Source organism: Telmatherina bonti, assembly GCF_933228915.1.
Source record: "Telmatherina bonti genome assembly, chromosome: 1".
NCBI classification, from domain to species: domain Eukaryota; kingdom Metazoa; phylum Chordata; class Actinopteri; order Atheriniformes; family Telmatherinidae; genus Telmatherina; species Telmatherina bonti.
In genome coordinates this window covers 2,876,956-2,902,761 of record NC_136619.1, presented here as the reverse complement: position 1 = coordinate 2,902,761, position 25,806 = coordinate 2,876,956, and the positions used below count along the sequence as shown (strand labels likewise).

Below are 25,806 nucleotides of genomic sequence, written 5' to 3'. Positions count from 1 at the left end.
CGGCTCCGTGACCTCGGCTCCGTGACCCCGGCTCCGTGACCCCGGCTCCGTGACCTCGGCTCCCTGACCCCGGCTCCGTGACCTCGGCTCCGTGACCCCGGCTCCGTGACCCCGGCTCCGTGACCTCGGCTCCCTGACCCCGGCTCCCTGACCCCGGCTCCTTGACCTCGGCTCCGTGACCCCGGCTCCGTGACCCCGGCTCCGTGACCTCGGCTCCCTGACCCCGGCTCCGTGACCTCGGCTCCCTGACCCCGGCTCCCTGACCCCGGCTCCCTGACCCCGGCTCCTTGACCACGGCTCCCTGACCCCGGCTCCGTGACCCCGGCTCCGTGACCTCGGCTCCCTGACCCCGGCTCCGTGACCTCGGCTCCGTGACCCCGGCTCCGTGACCCCGGCTCCGTGACCTCGGCTCCCTGACCCCGGCTCCCTGACCCCGGCTCCTTGACCTCGGCTCCGTGACCCCGGCTCCGTGACCCCGGCTCCGTGACCCCGGCTCCCTGACCCCGGCACCGTGACCCCGGCTCCCTGACCCCGGCTCCGTGACCTCGGCTCCCTGACCCCGGCTCCTTGACCTCGGCTCCCTGACCCCGGCTCCTTGACCTCGGCTCCCTGACCCCGGCTCCTTGACCTCGGCTCCCTGACCTCGGCTCCCTGACCCCGGCTCCTTGACCTCGGCTCCCTGACCTCGGCTCCGTGACCCCGGCTCCCTGACCTCGGCTCCCTGACCCCGGCTCCTTGACCCCGGCTCCTTGACCTCGGCTCCCTGACCTCGGCTCCCTGACCCCGGCTCCTTGACCCCGGCTCCTTGACCCCGGCTCCCTGACCTCGGCTCCCTGACCCCGGCTCCTTGACCCCGGCTCCTTGACCTCGGCTCCCTGACCTCGGCTCCCTGACCCCGGCTCCGTGACCCCGGCTCCGTGACCTCGGCTCCCTGACCCCGGCTCCTTGACCTCGGCTCCGTGACCCCGGCTCCGTGACCCCGGCTCCCTGACCCCGGCTCCGTGACCTCGGCTCCGTGACCTCGGCTCCCTGACCCCGGCTCCCTGACCCCGGCTCCGTGACCTCGGCTCCCTGACCCCGGCTCCTTGACCTCGGCTCCGTGACCCCGGCTCCGTGACCTCGGCTCCCTGACCCCGGCTCCGTGACCTCGGCTCCGTGACCTCGGCTCCCTGACCTCGGCTCCGTGACCCCGGCTCCGTGACCCCGGCTCCGTGACCTCGGCTCCCTGACCCCGGCTCCGTGACCTCGGCTCCGTGACCCCGGCTCCGTGACCTCGGCTCCGTGACCCCGGCTCCGTGACCCCGGCTCCTTGACCTCGGCTCCCTGACCCCGGCTCCGTGACCCCGGCTCCTTGACCTCGGCTCCGTGACCTCGGCTCCCTGACCCCGGCTCCGTGACCCCGGCTCCGTGACCTCGGCTCCGTGACCCCGGCTCCGTGACCTCGGCTCCGTGACCCCGGCTCCGTGACCTCGGCTCCCTGACCCCGGCTCCGTGACCTCGGCTCCGTGACCCCGGCTCCGTGACCCCGGCTCCGTGACCTCGGCTCCCTGACCCCGGCTCCCTGACCCCGGCTCCTTGACCTCGGCTCCGTGACCCCGGCTCCGTGACCCCGGCTCCGTGACCCCGGCTCCCTGACCCCGGCACCGTGACCCCGGCTCCCTGACCCCGGCTCCGTGACCTCGGCTCCCTGACCCCGGCTCCTTGACCTCGGCTCCCTGACCCCGGCTCCTTGACCTCGGCTCCCTGACCCCGGCTCCTTGACCTCGGCTCCCTGACCTCGGCTCCCTGACCCCGGCTCCTTGACCTCGGCTCCCTGACCTCGGCTCCGTGACCCCGGCTCCCTGACCTCGGCTCCCTGACCCCGGCTCCTTGACCCCGGCTCCTTGACCTCGGCTCCCTGACCCCGGCTCCTTGACCTCGGCTCCCTGACCTCGGCTCCGTGACCCCGGCTCCCTGACCTCGGCTCCCTGACCCCGGCTCCTTGACCCCGGCTCCCTGACCTCGGCTCCCTGACCCCGGCTCCGTGACCCCGGCTCCCTGACCCCGGCTCCGTGACCTCGGCTCCCTGACCCCGGCTCCTTGACCTCGGCTCCGTGACCCCGGCTCCGTGACCCCGGCTCCCTGACCCCGGCTCCGTGACCTCGGCTCCGTGACCTCGGCTCCCTGACCCCGGCTCCCTGACCCCGGCTCCGTGACCTCGGCTCCCTGACCCCGGCTCCTTGACCTCGGCTCCGTGACCCCGGCTCCGTGACCTCGGCTCCCTGACCCCGGCTCCGTGACCTCGGCTCCGTGACCTCGGCTCCCTGACCTCGGCTCCGTGACCCCGGCTCCGTGACCCCGGCTCCGTGACCTCGGCTCCCTGACCCCGGCTCCGTGACCTCGGCTCCGTGACCCCGGCTCCGTGACCTCGGCTCCGTGACCCCGGCTCCGTGACCCCGGCTCCTTGACCTCGGCTCCCTGACCCCGGCTCCGTGACCCCGGCTCCTTGACCTCGGCTCCGTGACCTCGGCTCCCTGACCCCGGCTCCGTGACCCCGGCTCCGTGACCTCGGCTCCGTGACCCCGGCTCCGTGACCTCGGCTCCCTGACCCCGGCTCCGTGACCTCGGCTCCGTGACCCCGGCTCCGTGACCCCGGCTCCGTGACCTCGGCTCCCTGACCCCGGCTCCCTGACCCCGGCTCCTTGACCTCGGCTCCGTGACCCCGGCTCCGTGACCCCGGCTCCGTGACCCCGGCTCCCTGACCCCGGCACCGTGACCCCGGCTCCCTGACCCCGGCTCCGTGACCTCGGCTCCCTGACCCCGGCTCCTTGACCTCGGCTCCCTGACCCCGGCTCCTTGACCTCGGCTCCCTGACCTCGGCTCCCTGACCCCGGCTCCTTGACCTCGGCTCCCTGACCTCGGCTCCGTGACCCCGGCTCCCTGACCTCGGCTCCCTGACCCCGGCTCCTTGACCCCGGCTCCTTGACCTCGGCTCCCTGACCTCGGCTCCCTGACCCCGGCTCCCTGACCTCGGCTCCCTGACCCCGGCTCCTTGACCCCGGCTCCTTGACCTCGGCTCCCTGACCTCGGCTCCGTGACCTCGGCTCCCTGACCTCGGCTCCCTGACCTCGGCTCCCTGACCCCGGCTCCTTGACCCCGGCTCCTTGACCCCGGCTCCCTGACCTCGGCTCCCTGACCCCGGCTCCTTGACCCCGGCTCCGTGACCCCGGCTCCGTGACCCCGGCTCCGTGACCTCGGCTCCGTGACCCCGGCTCCTTGACCCCGGCTCCGTGACCTCGGCTCCGTGACCCCGGCTCCTTGACCTCGGCTCCCTGACCTCGGCTCCGTGACCTCGGCTCCCTGACCCCGGCTCCCTGACCTCGGCTCCGTGACCTCGGCTCCCTGACCCCGGCTCCTTGACCCCGGCTCCGTGACCCCGGCTCCGTGACCCCGGCTCCGTGACCTCGGCTCCGTGACCCCGGCTCCTTGACCCCGGCTCCGTGACCTCGGCTCCGTGACCCCGGCTCCTTGACCTCGGCTCCCTGACCTCGGCTCCGTGACCTCGGCTCCCTGACCCCGGCTCCCTGACCTCGGCTCCGTGACCTCGGCTCCCTGACCCCGGCTCCGTGACCTCGGCTCCGTGACCTCGGCTCCCTGACCTCGGCTCCCTGACCCCGGCTCCCTGACCTCGGCTCCCTGACCCCGGCTCCTTGACCCCGGCTCCTTGACCTCGGCTCCGTGACCTCGGCTCCCTGACCCCGGCTCCGTGACCCCGGCTCCGTGACCTCGGCTCCGTGACCCCGGCTCCGTGACCTCGGCTCCCTGACCCTAAAGATCGACACGTCGCGGCTTCCATCCTGCAGGTGTGACTTCATCCTTTCAGGCAGGAAGTCTGGAGGTCAGTACAGATCAGATTGTGACAGAAGTTTGATGAGCAAACAACAACAACACGCTGCTGATTCTCTAAGATCAGATGAAGGCTCAGAACCGTCGTCATCCTCACTGCAGGGCAGATGTTGACACAAGAAGGAAGAGGTCCTGCAGGACGTCTCCATGGGGTCAGGGTCCAGGAAGACAACCAACCAGCTGGACGTCGCCTTCAAACAGCTGTTTGCAGGAGAACCAGCTGGTAAACCAGACGGGAATCGGGTTCTTTGTTGGTTCTGGATCAGACAGAAAACGGCCCAGACGGTTCTGATCCAGCAGCTTCAGCTGCAACATGCTTCGCTTCCCGTGTCAGCTGGAAGTAATCACCATGGCAACCGGAAATCCGCTTTCAGATTAAACGTTTTCAGCCTGAGGTGTTTGGAGAAAGTCCGTCATCTGTTCCACCGTAGAACTGAACCTCAGTTTGTCTTTGGACAACAGCCGCCAGGTGTCCCAGACCGGGTCACCTGTTCAGCCTCGACATGATAATCACAGAACAATAATCAGATAAGTTATGATGTTATTAGCTGCTTATTGACGTCTGATCAGGGCAGTATAAACAAACTGGTTTGGTCCAGTTGTCGTCCACCAGAGATGCATCCGGCAGCGCTGACAAAAGAAATGTTTACCATCCATAATCCACATTTTGTCATTTTAATTTCACATTTTCATGTTGGCTGCTGAACTGTAAAATAAAATTCCACTTTTAACAGAAAAACTTTTTATTTCAACTTCTTTTCAAACATACACTACTCACAAAAAGTTAGGGATATTTGGCTTTCAGGTGAAATTTATGGAAAATGCAATATGTTCATGCTACAGTGATATAATATCATAAAAGTAAGACATTTAAGTAGAAGGATGCACTACTGATTTCCTCATCTCAAAAAATTCATTCAACACAAAAGGTAACAACAATGGTAGTTACACCACAACAAAAAATGTGAACGTCTCAATATCTGGTCATGTGCCCTTGAGCATCAATTACAGCTTGACAACGACGTCTCATGCTGTTCACAAGGCAACTTATTGCCTGCTGAGGCATGGCATCCCACTCTTCTTGAAGGGCAGCCCTCAGGTCATTGAGGTTCTGGGGTGCAGGGTCTCGAGCCTCTACACGACGGCTCAGCTGATCCCACAGGTTTTCAATGGGATTCAGGTCTGGAGAGAGTGCAGGCCGTTCCATTTGAGGTCCACCAGTCTCCAACAGCCGTTCCCTGATGATGCGGCCTCGATGAGCAGGAGCATTGTCGTCCATGAAGATGAAATTAGGCCTGTGCTGTTCATGTAGGGGCACAATCACTGGATTAATGATGTTATTCAGGTAGTATGGGCTTGTCACTGTACCATTCACAAAGTGTAGGGCAGTTCTGTACCAAGTGGACACCCCTGCCCACACTGTAACACCGCCACCACCAAAAGCTGGCCTGGTGACAACAGTGGCTGATGCATAGCGCTCTCCCTGACGTCTCCAACATCGTTGCCGGCCATCATTTCTGCTCAGTGTGAATCGACTTTCATCAGAGAACAGCACTGAGGCCCACTGGTTCCTCGTCCAGCGTAAATGCTCCCTGGCCCATGCAAGACGATGATGCCTGTGCCTGGTGGTGTGGTCAGGTACCCGTGCAGGTCGTCTAGCACGCAGACCACGCTGATGGAAACGGTTTGGAATGGTCTAACGTGACACTTGGGTGCCTCTCACCTCTCTTAAACGTGCCTGGAGTTGAGTGGCATTCATCATCCGGTTTCTCAGGGCAGTGTTCACAATGTAGCGGTCATCAGCACGGGATGTGGCCAAAGGACGTCCACTTCTAGGCCTTTCTGTGACTCTTCCAGTCTCTCCATATCTCTGTTGCAACCTGCTGATGACACTCTGTGACACTCCAAGCTCAGTGGCCACTTCTTTCTGAGAATGTCCTGTTTGAAGCATGGCAACGGCAAGGGACTGTTGTTCCATTGTTAGGTGTCGTCTTGGTCTCATGATGTCAAAATGTGAACAGCATGATGAGGACAACTGTTTAAACACCAGCTCTAATTGAACCAGGACATTTATTGGTCAATTCAAGGATCACACACTTGCCGTGATTTTTGCCGTTAAGCTCCTTGTTAGAGAACAGCAACTTGTGCAAAATTTATTGAAACATTTAACAGTTGGACATGTGCATTTAAAAGCTTAGAGAAGATCACATTAAGTTCACCTGTACAGGTTTGAATGCATTTTAGGCTTGTTGTGAAATTTCACCCAAAAGCTGAATATCCCTAACTTTTTGTGAATAGTGTATCTAAGAATAATGATGATCCTGCAAACAGGAAACCAGTATGATGCTGCACTGGTCCCCAGTGTGTCCGTCATGCCACCACAAGCAACGTGCAGGAGGTTTACTGGAATACAGAAAGACCAGTAATACCAGTTACTGCTGGATGGAAACGGAAAATCCATCTGGATCACAGCTCTCAGTTCAGACGGTTCAGGTGCAACTGGGACCAGTTAAACCAGTTCCTCCAGCAGCTTCCACCAGTTCCAGTCATGTGTTCTGGGTTCTGCTCCTCTCTTCATCCTGTCGTTGCTTCAGGAGAAATTCCAACGTGGTTCCTGCAGAACTCTGACACACTTCCCACTGAGCAGACCCTGAACTGGGACACAGAAACCAGTTACTTCATGATCCCGGTTCTGGTCCAGATGGAGGTTTTCCCTCCCGGTTCTGGTCCTGATGGAGGTTTTCCCTCCCGGTTCTGGTCCAGATGGAGGTTTTCCCTCCCGGTTCTGGTCCAGATGGAGGTTTTCCCTCCCGGTTCTGGTCCTGATGGAGGTTTTCCCTCCCGGTTCTGGTCCTGATGGAGGTTTTCCCTCCCGGTTCTGGTCCAGATGGAGGTTTTGTGTTGCTGGAAGCTGCAGAGGAAACAGAGGATGACTGGATGCAGACAAAGTGGGACAACTGGGTGGATTCATGCCAGAGAGGAAGATCCTGCTGCGCTTTGTCTGTCATCCTCCTCATCCTCACAGCAGAGGTTTGTACGCAGCGTTTCACCTCCCAGACCAGACATACTGGTAGTGATGGGAGCAGCATGGCGGTCTGGAATCCCCTTGGCCCCGCCTCCACGCCGCCACCCAGCAGCTACCTTCTCCTCCTCATGCTGGACTCCAAGCGGCCCAGCTCCTCGTAGGACCGGTAGAAGACTTCCAGCTCGGAGCTGCCCCAGGCCCTCCAGACGACCAGGCACCACTCCGAGGTTTCCTTCCGGAAGCCGCATACAACCGTGTCTTTGGTCAGCAGAGCCGCTTCCTGCAGGGTCCTGGAGAGGGAGAAGGAGACATGGGTCAGGGGGAGGGAAGGACTGGGAATCCTGGAAGATGGGGGAGGGATTCCAGGAAGCAGCTCCTTCATCAGCTCACCAGGACACTGCCCGAGTGGGAGGTGGTCTGCTTACAGAGAAACTGGAGGAACTGGGACGGACGGTCTTTTAAACTGGTGGGTCGGGGGGTTCGTGGTGGGTCGGGGTTCGTGGTGGGTCGGGGGTTGTAGTGGGTCGGGGGGTTCGTGGTGGGTCGGGGTTCGTGGTGGGTCGGGGTTTCTGGTGGGTCGGGGGGTTCGTGGTGGGTCGGGGTTTCTGGTGGGTCGGGGTTCGTGGTGGGTCGGGGGGCTCTGGTGGGTCGGGGGGTTCGTGGTGGGTCGGGGTTCGTGGTGGGTCGGGGGGTTCTGGTGGGTTGGGGGGTTCGTGGTGGGTCGGGGGGTTCTGGTGGGTCGGGGGGTTCTGGTGGGTCGGGGGGGTAGTGGTGGGTCGGGGGGTTCTGGTGGGTCGGGGGGTTCGTGGTGGGTCGGGGGGTAGTGGTGGGTCGGGGTTTCTGGTGGGTCGGGGGGTTCTGGTGGGTCGGGGGGTTCTGGTGGGTCGGGGGGTTCGTGGTGGGTCGGGGGGTTCTGGTGGGTCGGGGGGTTCGTGGTGGGTCGGGGTTCGTGGTGGGTCGGGGTTTCTGGTGGGTCGGGGGGTTCGTGGTGGGTCGGGGGGTTCGTGGTGGGTCGGGGGGTTCGTGGTGGGTCGGGGTTCGTGGTGGGTCGGGGGGTTCGTGGTGGGTCGGGGTTCGTGGTGGGTCGGGGTTCGTGGTGGGTCGGGGTTTCTGGTGGGTCGGGGGGTTCGTGGTGGGTCGGGGGGTTCGTGGTGGGTCGGGGTTCGTGGTGGGTCGGGGTTTCTGGTGGGTCGGGGGGTTGTGGTGGGTCGGGGGGTTCTGGTGGGTCGGGGGGTTCGTGGTGGGTCGGGGTTTCTGGTGGGTCGGGGGGTTCGTGGTGGGTCGGGGGGTTGTGGTGGGTCGGGGGGTTCTGGTGGGTCGGGGGGTTCGTGGTGGGTCGGGGTTTCTGGTGGGTCGGGGGGTTCTGGTGGGTCGGGGGGTTCTGGTGGGTTGGGGGTAGTGGTGGGTCGGGGGGTTCTGGTGGGTCAGGGTTCGTGGTGGGTCAGGGTTCGTGGTGGGTCGGGGTTTCTGGTGGGTCGGGGGGGTAGTGGTGGGTCGGGGGGTTCTGCTGGGTCGGGGGGGTAGTGGTGGGTCGGGGGGTTCTGGTGGGTCGGGGGGTTCGTGGTGGATCGGGGGGTTCTGGTGGGTCGGGGGGTTCGTGGTGGGTCGGGGGGTTCGTGGTGGATCGGGGGGTTCTGGTGGGTCGGGGGGTTCGTGGTGGGTCGGGGTTCTGGTGGGTCGGGGGGTTCGTGGTGGGTCGGGGTTCGTGGTGGGTCGGGGGGTTCGTGGTGGGTCGGGGTTCTGGTGGGTCGGGGGGTTCGTGGTGGGTCGGGGTTCGTGGTGGGTCGGGGGGTTCGTGGTGGGTCGGGGTTCTGGTGGGTCGGGGGGTTCGTGGTGGGTCGGGGTTTCTGGTGGGTCGGGGGGTTCGTGGTGGGTCGGGGGGTTCTGGTGGGTTGGGGTTCGTGGTGGGTCGGGGGTTTCTGGTGGGTCGGGGGGTTCTGGTGGGTCGGGGGGTTCTGGTGGGTCGGGGGGTTCGTGGTGGGTCGGGGGGTTCGTGGTGGGTCGGGGGGTTGTGGTGGGTCGGGGGGTTCTGGTGGGTCGGGGGGTTCGTGGTGGGTCGGGGTTTCTGGTGGGTCGGGGGGTTCGTGGTGGGTCGGGGTTTCTGGTGGGTCGGGGGGTTCGTGGTGGGTCGGGGTTTCTGGTGGGTCGGGGGGTTCTGGTGGGTCGGGGTTCGTGGTGGGTCGGGGTTTCTGGTGGGTCGGGGGGTTCGTGGTGGGTCGGGGGGTTGTGGTGGGTCGGGGGGTTCTGGTGGGTCGGGGGGTTCGTGGTGGGTCGGGGTTTCTGGTGGGTCGGGGGGTTCGTGGTGGGTCGGGGTTTCTGGTGGGTCGGGGGGTTCTGGTGGGTCGGGGGGTTCTGGTGGGTTGGGGGTAGTGGTGGGTCGGGGGGTTCTGGTGGGTCAGGGTTCGTGGTGGGTCAGGGTTCGTGGTGGGTCGGGGTTTCTGGTGGGTCGGGGGGTTCGTGGTGGGTCGGGGTTCGTGGTGGGTCAGGGTTCGTGGTGGGTCGGGGTTTCTGGTGGGTCGGGGGGTTCGTGGTGGGTCGGGGGGGTAGTGGTGGGTCGGGGGGTTCTGCTGGGTCGGGGGGGTAGTGGTGGGTCGGGGGGTTCTGGTGGGTCGGGGGGTTCGTGGTGGATCGGGGGGTTCTGGTGGGTCGGGGGGTTCGTGGTGGGTCGGGGGGTTCGTGGTGGATCGGGGGGTTCTGGTGGGTCGGGGGGTTCGTGGTGGGTCGGGGTTCTGGTGGGTCGGGGGGTTCGTGGTGGGTCGGGGGGTTCGTGGTGGGTCGGGGTTCTGGTGGGTCGGGGGGTTCGTGGTGGGTCGGGGTTTCTGGTGGGTCGGGGGGTTCGTGGTGGGTCGGGGGGTTCGTGGTGGGTCGGGGTTCGTGGTGGGTCGGGGGGTTCGTGGTGGGTCGGAGTTTCTGGTGGGTCGGGGGGTTCGTGGTGGGTCGGGGGGTTCTGGTGGGTTGGGGTTCGTGGTGGGTCGGGGGTTTCTGGTGGGTCGGGGGGTTCTGGTGGGTCGGGGGGTTCTGGTGGGTCGGGGGGTTCGTGGTGGGTCGGGGGGTTCGTGGTGGGTCGGGGGGTTCGTGGTGGGTCGGGGGGTTGTGGTGGGTCGGGGGGTTCTGGTGGGTCGGGGGGTTCGTGGTGGGTCGGGGTTTCTGGTGGGTCGGGGGGTTCGTGGTGGGTCGGGGTTTCTGGTGGGTCGGGGGGTTCGTGGTGGGTCGGGGTTTCTGGTGGGTCGGGGGGTTCTGGTGGGTCGGGGGGTTCGTGGTGGGTCGGGGGGTTCGTGGTGGGTCGGGGGGTTGTGGTGGGTCGGGGGGTTCTGGTGGGTCGGGGGGTTCGTGGTGGGTCGGGGTTTCTGGTGGGTCGGGGGGTTCGTGGTGGGTCGGGGTTTCTGGTGGGTCGGGGGGTTCGTGGTGGGTCGGGGTTTCTGGTGGGTTGGGGTTTCTGGTGGGTCGGGGGGGGGGGGGGGGGGTTCTGGTGGGTTGGGGGAAGTGGTGGGTCGGGGGGCTCTGGTGGGTCGGGGGGTTCGTGGTGGGTCGGGGTTCGTGGTGGGTCGGGGTTTCTGGTGGGTCGGGGGGTTCGTGGTGGGTCGGGGGGTTCGTGGTGGGTCGGGGGGTTCTGGTGGGTCGGGGGGTTCGTGGTGGGTCGGGGGGTTCTGGTGGGTCGGGGGGTTCGTGGTGGGTCGGGGTTCGTGGTGGGTCGGGGTTTCTGGTGGGTCGGGGGGTTCGTGGTGGGTCGGGGGGTTCGTGGTGGGTCGGGGTTTCTGGTGGGTCGGGGGGTTCGTGGTGGGTCGGGGTTTCTGGTGGGTCGGGGGGTTCGTGGTGGGTCGGGGGGTTCTGGTGGGTTGGGGGTAGTGGTGGGTCGGGGGTAGTGGTGGGTCGGGGGGTTCTGGTGGGTCGGGGGGGTAGTGGTGGGTCGGGGGGTTCTGGTGGGTCGGGGGGTTCGTGGTGGGTCGGGGTTTCTGGTGGGTCGGGGGGTTCGTGGTGGGTCGGGGGGTTGTGGTGGGTCGGGGGGTTCTGGTGGGTCGGGGGGTTCGTGGTGGGTCGGGGGGTTCGTGGTGGGTCGGGGTTTCTGGTGGGTCGGGGTTTCTGGTGGGTCGGGGGGTAGTGGTGGGTCGGGGGGTTCTGGTGGGTCGGGGGGTTCTGGTGGGTTGGGGGTAGTGGTGGGTCGGGGGGTTGTGGTGGGTCGGGGGGTTCTGGTGGGTCGGGGGGTTCGTGGTGGGTCGGGGGGTTCTGGTGGGTCGGGGGGTTCGTGGTGGGTCGGGGGGTTCTGGTGGGTCGGGGGGTTCGTGGTGGGTCGGGGTTCGTGGTGGGTCGGGGTTTCTGGTGGGTCGGGGGGTTCGTGGTGGGTCGGGGTTCGTGGTGGGTCGGGGTTTCTGGTGGGTCGGGGGGTTCGTGGTGGGTCGGGGTTTCTGGTGGGTCGGGGGGTTCGTGGTGGGTCGGGGGGTTGTGGTGGGTCGGGGGGTTCTGGTGGGTCGGGGGGTTCGTGGTGGGTCGGGGTTTCTGGTGGGTCGGGGGGTTTGTGGTGGGTCGGGGGGTTCTGGTGGGTTGGGGGTAGTGGTGGGTCGGGGGTAGTGGTGGGTCGGGGGGTTCTGGTGGGTCGGGGGGGTAGTGGTGGGTCGGGGGGTTCTGGTGGGTCGGGGGGTTCGTGGTGGGTCGGGGTTTCTGGTGGGTCGGGGGGTTCGTGGTGGGTCGGGGGGTTGTGGTGGGTCGGGGGGTTCTGGTGGGTCGGGGGGTTCGTGGTGGGTCGGGGGGTTCGTGGTGGGTCGGGGTTTCTGGTGGGTCGGGGTTTCTGGTGGGTCGGGGGGTAGTGGTGGGTCGGGGGGTTCTGGTGGGTCGGGGGGTTCTGGTGGGTTGGGGGTAGTGGTGGGTCGGGGGGTTGTGGTGGGTCGGGGGGTTCTGGTGGGTCGGGGGGTTCGTGGTGGGTCGGGGGGTTCTGGTGGGTCGGGGGGTTCGTGGTGGGTCGGGGGGTTCTGGTGGGTCGGGGGGTTCGTGGTGGGTCGGGGTTCGTGGTGGGTCGGGGTTTCTGGTGGGTCGGGGGGTTCGTGGTGGGTCGGGGTTCGTGGTGGGTCGGGGTTTCTGGTGGGTCGGGGGGTTCGTGGTGGGTCGGGGTTTCTGGTGGGTCGGGGGGTTCGTGGTGGGTCGGGGGGTTGTGGTGGGTCGGGGGGTTCTGGTGGGTCGGGGGGTTCGTGGTGGGTCGGGGTTTCTGGTGGGTCGGGGGGTTTGTGGTGGGTCGGGGGGTTCTGGTGGGTTGGGGGTAGTGGTGGGTCGGGGGTAGTGGTGGGTCGGGGGGTTCTGGTGGGTCGGGGGGGTAGTGGTGGGTCGGGGGGTTCTGGTGGGTCGGGGGGTTCGTGGTGGGTCGGGGTTTCTGGTGGGTCGGGGGGTTCGTGGTGGGTCGGGGGGTTGTGGTGGGTCGGGGGGTTCTGGTGGGTCGGGGGGTTCGTGGTGGGTCGGGGGGTTCGTGGTGGGTCGGGGTTTCTGGTGGGTCGGGGTTTCTGGTGGGTCGGGGGGTAGTGGTGGGTCGGGGGGTTCTGGTGGGTCGGGGGGTTCTGGTGGGTTGGGGGTAGTGGTGGGTCGGGGGGTTGTGGTGGGTCGGGGGGTTCTGGTGGGTCGGGGGGTTCGTGGTGGGTCGGGGTTTCTGGTGGGTCGGGGTTTCTGGTGGGTCGGGGGGTAGTGGTGGGTCGGGGGGTAGTGGTGGGTCGGGGGGTTCTGGTGGGTCGGGGGGTTCTGGTGGGTTGGGGGTAGTGGTGGGTCGGGGGGTTCTGGTGGGTCGGGGGGTTCTGGTGGGTCGGGGGGTTCGTGGTGGGTCGGGGGGTTCGTGGTGGGTCGGGGGGTTCGTGGTGGGTCGGGGTTCGTGGTGGGTCGGGGGGTTCGTGGTGGGTCGGGGTTCGTGGTGGGTCGGGGTTCGTGGTGGGTCGGGGGGTTCGTGGTGGGTCGGGGGGTTCGTGGTGGGTCGGGGTTCGTGGTGGGTCGGGGGGTTCGTGGTGGGTCGGGGGGTTCGTGGTGGGTCGGGGGTTTCTGGTGGGTCGGGGGGTTCGTGGTGGGTCGGGGGGTTCGTGGTGGGTCGGGGTTCGTGGTGGGTCGGGGGGTTCGTGGTGGGTCGGGGGTTTCTGGTGGGTCGGGGGTTTCTGGTGGGTCGGGGGTTCGTGGTGGGCCGGCCTGCTCCTCTCCAGCAGTGGTCCAGATGTTTGGAGATGAATCCCTCTCCTCCTGAGCCGAGGCGTGGCCTCCTGGCGGGAAGCCGTCACGTCGACGTCAGCCTGTCTGCAGCTGCAGCCAGACGCTCGGCAGCAGTAAGTACAGGAACCGGAGGAGGGATTTCTGTAGAAACCCGGGACATGGACATATTGTTCTGTGGCGTTTCTGTCTGACGTTAGCGACAGACGATCAATACACAACCACGAGTACACACCGACATGTGTGAACACGTCCAGGAGGAGGAGTTTCTGCTCCTGCTTCGCTTCTCTGAACACAACAGAGATGTTTCATTTCCTACATAAAACATCAGGCTGGAGGCGGTTTCTCTTTCCTCCTTGTTTCAGACACTTTGCTCTCCTTTCTAACTGGAAACAAACCGAAGCCGCCGCCTCAAAGACTGTTGGCCGGAGAAATGTTCTCACCCCACGCAGAGCGGAGGGTCATGGCACATTCCACACGGTTCTGCCCTCTGGTGGAGGACGTTTGCTACTGCAGACACAGCAACATGACAGCATCGGACGGCTGATAGCAGCCAACTACTACCAACTACTACCAACTACTACTCACTACTACCAACTACTACCAACAACTACTCACTACTACCAACTACTACCAACTACTACTCACTACTACCAACTACTACTCACTACTACCAACTACTACCAACTACTACCAACTACTACTCACTACTACCAACTACTACTCACTACTACCAACTACTACCAAACACTACAAACTACTACCAACTACTACTCACTACTACCAACTACTACCAACAACTACAAACTACTACCAACTACTACTCACTACTACCAACTACTACCAACAACTACAAACTACTACCAACTACTACTCACTACTACCAACTACTACCAAAAACTACAAACTACTACCAACAACTACCAACTGCTACTCACTACTACCAATAACTACCAACTACTACCAACTACTACTCACTACTACCAACTACTACCAACAACTACAAACTACTACTCACTACTACCAACAACTACCAACTACTACCAACAACTACCAACTACTACTCACAACTACCAACAACTACCAACTACTACTCACTACTACCAACTACTACCACCTACGACTCACTCCTACCAACTACTACTAACTACTACTAACTACTACCAACTACTACTAACTACTACCAACTACTACTCACTCCTACCAACTACTACTCACTACTACCAACTACTACTCACTCCTACCAACTACTACTCACTACTACCAACTACTACTAACTACTACCAACTACTACCAACTACTACTCAATACTACCAACTACTACTCACTACCACCAACTACTACTCACTACTACTCACTACTACCAACAACTACCAACTACTTCCAACTACTACAGACTACTACCAACTACTACTCACTCCTACCAACTACTACTAACTACTACCAACTACTACTCACTACCACCAACTACTACTCACTACTACTCACTACTACCCACAACTACCAACTACTACTCACTACTACCAACTACTACTCACTACTACCAACTACTACAAACTACTACGAACTACTACAGACTACTACCAACTACTACTCACTACCACCAACTACTACTCACTACCACCAACTACTACCAACTACTACTCACTACTACCAACTACTACGAACTACTACAGACTACTACCAACTACTTCCAACTACTACTAACTACTACCAACTACTACAGACTACTACCAACTACTACTCACTACTACAGACTACTACCAACTACTTCCAACTACTACTAACTACTACGAACTACTACAGACTACTATCAACTACTACTCACTACTACCAACTACTACTCAATACTACCAACTACTACTCAATACTACCAACTACTACTCACTACCACCAACTACTACTCACTACTAACTACTACCAACAACTACCAACTACTACCAACTACTACTCACTCCTACCAACTACTACTAATTACTACCAACTACTTCTCACTACTACCAACTACTACTAACTACTACCAACTACTACTCACTACTACCAACTACTACCAACTACTACTCACTACTACCAACTACTACTCACTCCTACCAACTACTACTAACTACTACCAACTACTACAGACTACTACCAACTACTACTCACTACTACAGACTACTACCAACTACTTCCAACTACTACTAACTACTACGAACTACTACAGACTACTATCAACTACTACTCACTACTACCAACTACTACTCAATACTACCAACTACTACTCACTACCACCAACTACTACTCACTACTAACTACTACCAACAACTACCAACTACTACCAACTACTACTCACTCCTACCAACTACTACTAATTACTACCAACTACTACCAACTACTACTCACTCCTACCAACTACTACTCACTACTACCAACTACTACTAACTACTACCAACTACTACTCACTACTACCAACTACTACCAACTACTACCAACTACTACCCACTACTACTCACTACTACCAACTACTACTCACTACTACCAACTACTACTCACTACTACCAACTACTACCAACTACTACCAACTACTACCCACTACTACTCACTACTACCAACTACTACTCACTACTACTAACTACTACTGACAACTACTCACTACTACCAACTACTACTCAATACTACCAACTACTACTCACTACCACCAACTACTACTCACTACTAACTACTACCAACAACTACCAACTACTACCAACTACTACTTACTCCTACCAACTACTACTAATTACTACCAACTACTACCAACTACTACTCACTCCTACCAACTACTACTCACTACTACCAACTACTACTAACTACTACCAACTACTACTCACTACTACCAACTACTACTCACTACTACCAACTACTACCCACTACTACTCACTACTACCAACTACTACTCACTACTACTAACTACTACTGACAACTACTCACTACTACCGACTACTACCGACTACTGCCGACTACTACTAATTACTACCAACTACTTCTCACTACTACCAACTACTACTAACTACTACCAACTACTACTCACTACTACCAACTACTACCAACTACTACTCACTACTACTAACTACTACCAACTACTACTCACTACTACCAACTACTACCAACTACTACCAACTACTTCTCACTACTACCAACTACTACTAACTACTACCAACTACTACTCACTACTACCAACTACTTCCAACTACTACTAACTACTACCAACTACTACAGACTACTACCAACTACTACTCACTACTACAGACTACTACCAACTACTTCCAACTACTACTAACTACTACGAACTACTACAGACTACTATCAACTACTACTCACTACTACCAACTACTACTCAATACTACCAACTACTACTCAATACTACCAACTACTACTCACTACCACCAACTACTACTCACTACTAACTACTACCAACAACTACCAACTACTACCAACTACTACTCACTACTACCAACTACTACTAACTACTACCAACTACTACTCACTACTACCAACTACTACCAACTACTACTCACTACTACCAACTACTACCAACTACTACTCACTCCTACCAACTACTACTAACTACTACCAACTACTACAGACTACTACCAACTACTACTCACTACTACAGACTACTACCAACTACTTCCAACTACTACTAACTACTACGAACTACTACAGACTACTATCAACTACTACTCACTACTACCAACTACTACTCAATACTACCAACTACTACTCACTACCACCAACTACTACTCACTACTAACTACTACCAACAACTACCAACTACTACCAACTACTACTCACTCCTACCAACTACTACTAATTACTACCAACTACTACTCACTCCTACCAACTACTACTCACTACTACCAACTACTACCAACTACTACTCACTACTACCAACTACTACCAACTACTACTCACTACTACCAACTACTACCAACTACTACCCACTACTACTCACTACTACCAACTACTACTCACTACTACTAACTACTACTGACAACTACTCACTCCTACCAACTACTACTAATTACTACCAACTACTACCAACTACTACTCACTCCTACCAACTACTACTCACTACTACCAACTACTACTAACTACTACCAACTACTACTCACTACTACCAACTACTACCAACTACTACTCACTACTACCAACTACTACCAACTACTACCCACTACTACTCACTACTACCAACTACTACTCACTACTACTAACTACTACTGACAACTACTCACTACTACCAACTACTACTCAATACTACCAACTACTACTCACTACCACCAACTACTACTCACTACTAACTACTACCAACAACTACCAACTACTACCAACTACTACTCACTCCTACCAACTACTACTAATTACTACCAACTACTACCAACTACTACTCACTCCTACCAACTACTACTCACTACTACCAACTACTACTAACTACTACCAACTACTACTCACTCCTACCAACTACTACTCACTACTACCAACTACTACTAACTACTACCAACTACTACTCACTACTACCAACTACTACCAACTACTACTCACTACTACCAACTACTACCAACTACTACCAACTACTACCCACTACTACTCACTACTACCAACTACTACTCACTACTACTAACTACTACTGAAAACTACTCACTACTACCAACTACTACTCAATACTACCAACTACTACTCACTACCACCAACTACTACTCACTACTAACTACTACCAACAACTACCAACTACTACCAACTACTACTTACTCCTACCAACTACTACTAATTACTACCAACTACTACCAACTACTACTCACTCCTACCAACTACTACTCACTACTACCAACTACTACTAACTACTACCAACTACTACTCACTACTACCAACTACTACCCACTACTACTCACTACTACCAACTACTACTCACTACTACTAACTACTACTGACAACTACTCACTACTACCGACTACTACCGACTACTGCCGACTACTACTAATTACTACCAACTACTTCTCACTACTACCAACTACTACTAACTACTACCAACTACTACTCACTACTACCAACTACTACCAACTACTACTCACTACTACTAACTACTACCAACTACTACTCACTACTACCAACTACTACCAACTACTACCAACTACTTCTCACTACTACCAACTACTACTAACTACTACCAACTACTACTCACTACTACCAACTACTTCCAACTACTACTAACTACTACCAACTACTACAGACTACTACCAACTACTACTCACTACTACAGACTACTACCAACTACTTCCAACTACTACTAACTACTACGAACTACTACAGACTACTATCAACTACTACTCACTACTACCAACTACTACTCAATACTACCAACTACTACTCAATACTACCAACTACTACTCACTACCACCAACTACTACTCACTACTAACTACTACCAACAACTACCAACTACTACCAACTACTACTCACTACTACCAACTACTACTAACTACTACCAACTACTACTCACTACTACCAACTACTACCAACTACTACTCACTACTACCAACTACTACCAACTACTACTCACTCCTACCAACTACTACTAACTACTACCAACTACTACAGACTACTACCAACTACTATTCACTACTACAGACTACTACCAACTACTTCCAACTACTACTAACTACTACGAACTACTACAGACTACTATCAACTACTACTCACTACTACCAACTACTACTCAATACTACCAACTACTACTCACTACCACCAACTACTACTCACTACTAACTACTACCAACAACTACCAACTACTACCAACTACTACTCACTCCTACCAACTACTACTAATTACTACCAACTACTACTCACTCCTACCAACTACTACTCACTACTACCAACTACTACCAACTACTACTCACTACTACCAACTACTACCAACTACTACTCACTACTACCAACTACTACCAACTACTACCAACTACTACCCACTACTACTCACTACTACCAACTACTACTCACTACTACTAACTACTACTGACAACTACTCACTCCTACCAACTACTACTAATTACTACCAACTACTACCAACTACTACTCACTCCTACCAACTACTACTCACTACTACCAACTACTACTAACTACTACCAACTACTACTCACTACTACCAACTACTACCAACTACTACTCACTACTACCAACTACTACCAACTACTACCCACTACTACTCACTACTACCAACTACTACTCACTACTACTAACTACTACTGACAACTACTCACTACTACCAACTACTACTCAATACTACCAACTACTACTCACTACCACCAACTACTACTCACTACTAACTACTACCAACAACTACCAACTACTACCAACTACTACTCACTCCTACCAACTACTACTAATTACTACCAACTACTACCAACTACTACTCACTCCTACCAACTACTACTCACTACTACCAACTACTACTAACTACTACCAACTACTACTCACTACTACCAACTACTACCCACTACTACCAACTACTACTCACTACTACTAACTACTACTGACAACTACTCACTACTACCGACTACTACCGACTACTGCCGACTACTACTCACTACTACCGACAACTACCGACTACTAGTCACTACTACCGACTATTGCCGACTCCTACTCACTACTACAGACTACTACCAACTATTACCGACAACTACCGACTACTAGTCACTAGTACCGACTCCTACTCACTACTACCAACAACTACGAACTACTTCCAACTACAACCAACTACTACCGACAACTACCAACTTCTAGTCACTACTGCCGACTACTACCAACTACTACTAATTACTAATAACTACTACTTATGACTTATTATATACACATATATATAACCTATATATATATAACCTATATATATATATATATATATATATATATATATATATATATATATATATATATATATATATATATATATAACCTATATATATATAACCTATATATATATATATATATATACATATATATATATGTATATATATATAACCTATATATATATAACCTATATATATATATATATATATATATATATATATATATATATATATATATAACCTATATATATATATATATATATATATATATATAGCCTATATATATATATATATATATATAGGCTATATATATATATATATATATATATATATATAGGTTATATATATATATATATATATATATATATATATATATATATATATATATATATATAGCCTATATATATATATATATATATATAGCCTATATATATATATATATATATATATATATATATATATATATATATATATATAACCTATATATATATATATATATATAACCTATATATATATATATATATATAACCTATATATATATATATATATATAACCTATATATATATATATATATATATATATATATATATATATATATATATAAATAAACTGTGCTTCTGCTCCCTTGTGTGTGTGTGTGTGTGTATAGAAACTTCATGTTCATCATGTCAGCGACGAGGACGGTTCTTTACCTCCTGAGGAAGAACTTTGTTCGTCTTTGTTCAACTAAAATTGAGATGTTTCGTCATTTTCTGGTCTGACACAGTGAAACCTAAACTAAGATGAGTTCGGCTCCCTGTTCTACGGGACGGGGTCTTACCCGAGAAAGGAAAGTCCAGGTGGGCGGAGCACAGCAATGACACACCCCCTCAGCTGATCTCCTTGTGACTGCATTTCAATGATGATCACGTCGCCTCGTCGTCTGCAGAAGGAACCAATCAGGATTCAGTCTGACACACAGGAAGACATCTAGAGGACAGTCCCTACCATTCTGGAGACATCTAGAGGACTGTCCCTACCCTTCTGGAGACATCTAGAGGACTGTCCCTACCACTCTTGAGACATCTAGAGGACAGTTCCTAAACCTCTGGAGACATCTAGAGGACAGTCCCTACCCTTGTGGAGACATCTAGAGGACAGTCCCTAAACCTCTGGAGACATCTATAGGACAGTCCTCACCCCTCTGACCTGGAGACGTCTAGAGGACAGTCCCTACGCCTCTGGGGACATCTAGAGGACAGTCCCTGCCCCTCTGACCTGGAGACATCTAGAGGACTGTCCCTACCCCTCTGACCTGGAGACATCTAGAGGACAGTCTCTACCCCTCTGACCTGGAGACATCTAGAGGACAGTCCCTACCCCTCTGACCTGGAGACATCTAGAGGACAGTCTCTACGCCTCTGACCTGGAGACATCTAGAGGACAGTCCCTACCCCTCTGACCTGGAGACATCTAGAGGACAGTCCCTACCCCTCTGACCTGGAGACATCTAGAGGACAGTCCCTACCCCTCTGACCTGGAGACATCTAGAGGACAGTCCCTACCCCTCTGACCTGGAGACATCTAGAGGACAGTCCCTACCGCTCTGACCTGGAAACATCTAGAGGACAGTCCCTACCCCTCTGACCTGGAGACATCTAGAGGACAGTCCCTGCCCCTCTGACCTGGAAACATCTAGAGGACAGTCCCTACCCCTCTGACCTGGAGACATCTAGAGGACAGTCTCTACCCCTCTGACCTGGAGACATCTAGAGGACAGTCTCTACCCCTCTGACCTGGAGACATCTAGAGGACAGTCCCTACCCCTCTGACCTGGAGACATCTAGAGGACAGTACCTAACCCTCTGACCTGGAGACATCTAGAGGACAGTCTCTACCCCTCTGACCTGGAGACATCTAGAGGACAGTCTCTACCCCTCTGACCTGGAGACATCTAGAGGACAGTCCCTACCCCTCTGACCTGGAGACATCTAGAGGACAGTCTCTACCCCTCTGACCTGGAGACATCTAGAGGACAGTCTCTACCCCTCTGACCTGGAAACATCTAGAGGACAGTCTCTACCCCTCTGACCTGGAGACATCTAAAGGACAGTCCCTGCCCCTCTGACCTGGAGACATCTAGAGGACAGTCCCTACCCCTCTGACCTGGAGACATCTAGAGGACAGTCCCTACCCCTCTGACCTGGAGACATCTAGAGGACAGTCCCTGCCCCTCTGACCTGGAGACATCTAGAGGACAGTCCCTACCCCTCTGACCTGGAGACATCTAGAGGACAGTCTCTACCCCTCTGACCTGGAGACATCTAAAGGACAGTCCCTACCCCTCTGACCTGGAGACATCTAGAGGACAGTCCCTGCCCCTCTGACCTGGAGACATCTAGAGGACAGTCCCTACCCCTCTGACCTGGAGACATCTAGAGGACAGTCTCTACCCCTCTGACCTGGAGACATCTAGAGGACAGTCCCTGCCCCTCTGACCTGGAGACATCTAGAGGACAGTCCCTACCCCTCTGACCTGGAGACATCTAGAGGACAGTCCCTACCCCTCTGACCTGGAGACATCTAGAGGACAGTCCCTACCCCTCTGACCTGGAGACATCTAGAGGACAGTCCCTACCCCTCTGACCTGGAGACATCTAGAGGACAGTCTCTACCCCTCTGACCTGGAGACATCTAAGGGACAGTCCCTACCCCTCTGACCTGGAGACATCTAGAGGACAGTCTCTACCCCTCTGACCTGGAGACATCTAGAGGACAGTCCCTACCCCTCTGACCTGGAGACATCTAGAGGACAGTCCCTACCCTTCTGACCTGGAGACATCAAGAGGACAGTCCCTACCCCTCTGACCTGGAGACATCTAGAGGACAGTCCCTACCCCTCTGACCTGGAGACATCTAAGGGACAGTCTCTACCCCTCTGACCTGGAGACATCTAAGGGACAGTCTCTACCCCTCTGACCTGGAGACATCTAGAGGACAGTCCCTACCCTTCTGACCTGGAGACATCTAGAGGACAGTCCCTACCCTTCTGACCTGGAGACATCAAGAGGACAGTCCCTACCCCTCTGACCTGGAGACATCTAGAGGACAGTCCCTACCCCTCTGACCTGGAGACATCTAAGGGACAGTCTCTACCCCTCTGACCTGGAGACATCTAGAGGACAGTCCCTACCCCTCTGACCTGGAGACATCTAAGGGACAGTCTCTACCCCTCTGACCTGGAGACATCTAAGGGACAGTCTCTACCCCTCTGACCTGGAGACATCTAAGGGACAGTCTCTACCCCTCTGACCTGGAGACATCTAGAGGACAGTCCCTACCCCTCTGACCTGGAGACATCTAGAGGACAGTCTCTACCCCTCTGACCTGGAGACATCTAGAGGACAGTCCCTACCCTTCTGACCTGGAGACATCAAGAGGACAGTCCCTACCCCTCTGACCTGGAGACATCTAGAGGACAGTCCCTACCCTTCTGACCTGGAGACATCAAGAGGACCGTCCCTACCCCTCTGACCTGGAGACATCTAAGGGACAGTCTCCACCCCTCTGACCTGGAGACATCTAGAGGACAGTCTCTACCCCTCTGACCTGGAGACATCTAGAGGACAGTCTCTACCCCTCTGACCTGGAGACATCTAGAGGACAGTCTCTACCCCTCTGACCTGGAGACATCTAGAGGACAGTCCCTACCCCTCTGACCTGGAGACATCTAGAGGACAGTCTCTACCCCTCTGACCTGGAGACATCTAGAGGACAGTCTCTACCCCTCTGACCTGGAAACATCTAGAGGACAGTCTCTACCCCTCTGACCTGGAGACATCTAAAGGACAGTCCCTACCCCTCTGACCTGGAGACATCTAGAGGACAGTCCCTGCCCCTCTGACCTGGAGACATCTAGAGGACAGTCCCTACCCCTCTGACCTGGAGACATCTAGAGGACAGTCTCTACCCCTCTGACCTGGAGACATCTAGAGGACAGTCCCTGCCCCTCTGACCTGGAGACATCTAGAGGACAGTCCCTACCCCTCTGACCTGGAGACATCTAGAGGACAGTCCCTACCCCTCTGACCTGGAGACATCTAGAGGACAGTCCCTACCCCTCTGACCTGGAGACATCTAGAGGACAGTCCCTACCCCTCTGACCTGGAGACATCTAAAGGACAGTCCCTACCCCTCTGACCTGGAGACATCTAGAGGACAGTCTCTACCCCTCTGACCTGGAGACATCTAAGGGACAGTCCCTACCCCTCTGACCTGGAGACATCTAGAGGACAGTCCCTACCCCTCTGACCTGGAGACATCTAGAGGACAGTCCCTACCCTTCTGACCTGGAGACATCAAGAGGACAGTCCCTACCCCTCTGACCTGGAGACATCTAGAGGACAGTCCCTACCCCTCTGACCTGGAGACATCTAAGGGACAGTCTCTACCCCTCTGACCTGGAGACATCTAAGGGACAGTCTCTACCCCTCTGACCTGGAGACATCTAGAGGACAGTCCCTACCCCTCTGACCTGGAGACATCTAGAGGACAGTCCCTACCCTTCTGACCTGGAGACATCAAGAGGACAGTCCCTACCCCTCTGACCTGGAGACATCTAGAGGACAGTCCCTACCCCTCTGACCTGGAGACATCTAAGGGACAGTCTCTACCCCTCTGACCTGGAGACATCTAAGGGACAGTCTCTACCCCTCTGACCTGGAGACATCTAAGGGACAGTCTCTACCCCTCTGACCTGGAGACATCTAGAGGACAGTCCCTACCCCTCTGACCTGGAGACATCTAGAGGACAGTCTCTACCCCTCTGACCTGGAGACATCTTGAGGACAGTCCCTACCCTTCTGACCTGGAGACATCAAGAGGACAGTCCCTACCCCTCTGACCTGGAGACATCTAGAGGACAGTCCCTACCCTTCTGACCTGGAGACATCAAGAGGACCGTCCCTACCCCTCTGACCTGGAGACATCTAAGTGACAGTCTCCACCCCTCTGACCTGGAGACATCTAGAGGACTGTCCCTACCCCTCTGACCTGGAGACATCTAGAGGACAGTCCCTACCCCTCTGACCTGGAGACATCTAGAGGACAGTCCCTGCCCCTCTGACCTGGAGACATCTAGAGGACAGTCTCTACCCCTCTGACCTGGAGACATCTAAGGGACAGTCTCCACCCCTCTGACCTGGAGACATCTAGAGGACTGTCCCTACCCCTCTGATCTGGAGACATCTAGAGGACAGTCCCTACCCCTCTGACCTGGAGACATCTAGAGGACAGTCCCTACCCCTCTGACCTGGAGACATCTAGAGGACAGTCCCTGCCCCTCTGACCTGGAGACATCTAGAGGACAGTCCCTGCCCCTCTGACCTGGAGACATCTAGAGGACAGTCTCTACCCCTCTGACCTGGAGACATCTAAGGGACTGTCTCCACCCCTCTGACCTGGAGACATCTAGAGGACTGTCCCTACCCCTCTGATCTGGAGACATCTAGAGGACAGTCTCTACCCCTCTGACCTGGAGACATCTAAGGGACTGTCCCTACCCCTCTGATCTGGAGACATCTAGAGGACAGTCCCTACCCCTCTGACCTGGAGACATCTAGAGGACAGTCCCTGCCCCTCTGGAGACATCTAGAGGACTGTCTCTACCCCTCTGACCTGGAGACATCTAGAGGACAGTCTCTACCCTACTGACCTGGAGACATCTAGAGGACAGTCTCTACCCCTCTGACCTGGAGACATCTAGAGGACAGTCCCTACCCCTCTGACCTGGAGACATCTAAAGGACAGTCCCTACCCCTCTGACCTGGAGACATCTAGAGGACAGTCCCTGCCCCTCTGACCTGGAGACATCTAGAGGACAGTCCCTGCCCCT

The 25,806-nt window shown here is 55.6% G+C and overlaps 1 protein-coding gene across 3 annotated transcripts in view; it reads right to left on the bottom strand.

Annotated features, from left to right (window-relative positions):
- Positions 1-4,724: 4,724 nt before the first annotated feature.
- Positions 4,725-25,806, bottom strand: part of lrrk1 (leucine-rich repeat kinase 1) — a 331,059-nt gene continuing 309,977 nt past the window's right edge. For all 3 annotated transcript variants that reach the window (XM_079247905.1, XM_079247906.1, XM_079247907.1), the window contains 2 exons: positions 20,755-20,856; positions 4,725-7,200 (listed from right to left, as the gene is read on the bottom strand). In XM_079247905.1, coding sequence (XP_079104031.1) covers positions 7,023-7,200; positions 20,755-20,856 — 280 coding nt within the window. In that variant the 3' untranslated portion in view covers positions 4,725-7,022. The remainder of the gene's footprint in view (positions 7,201-20,754; positions 20,857-25,806) is intronic.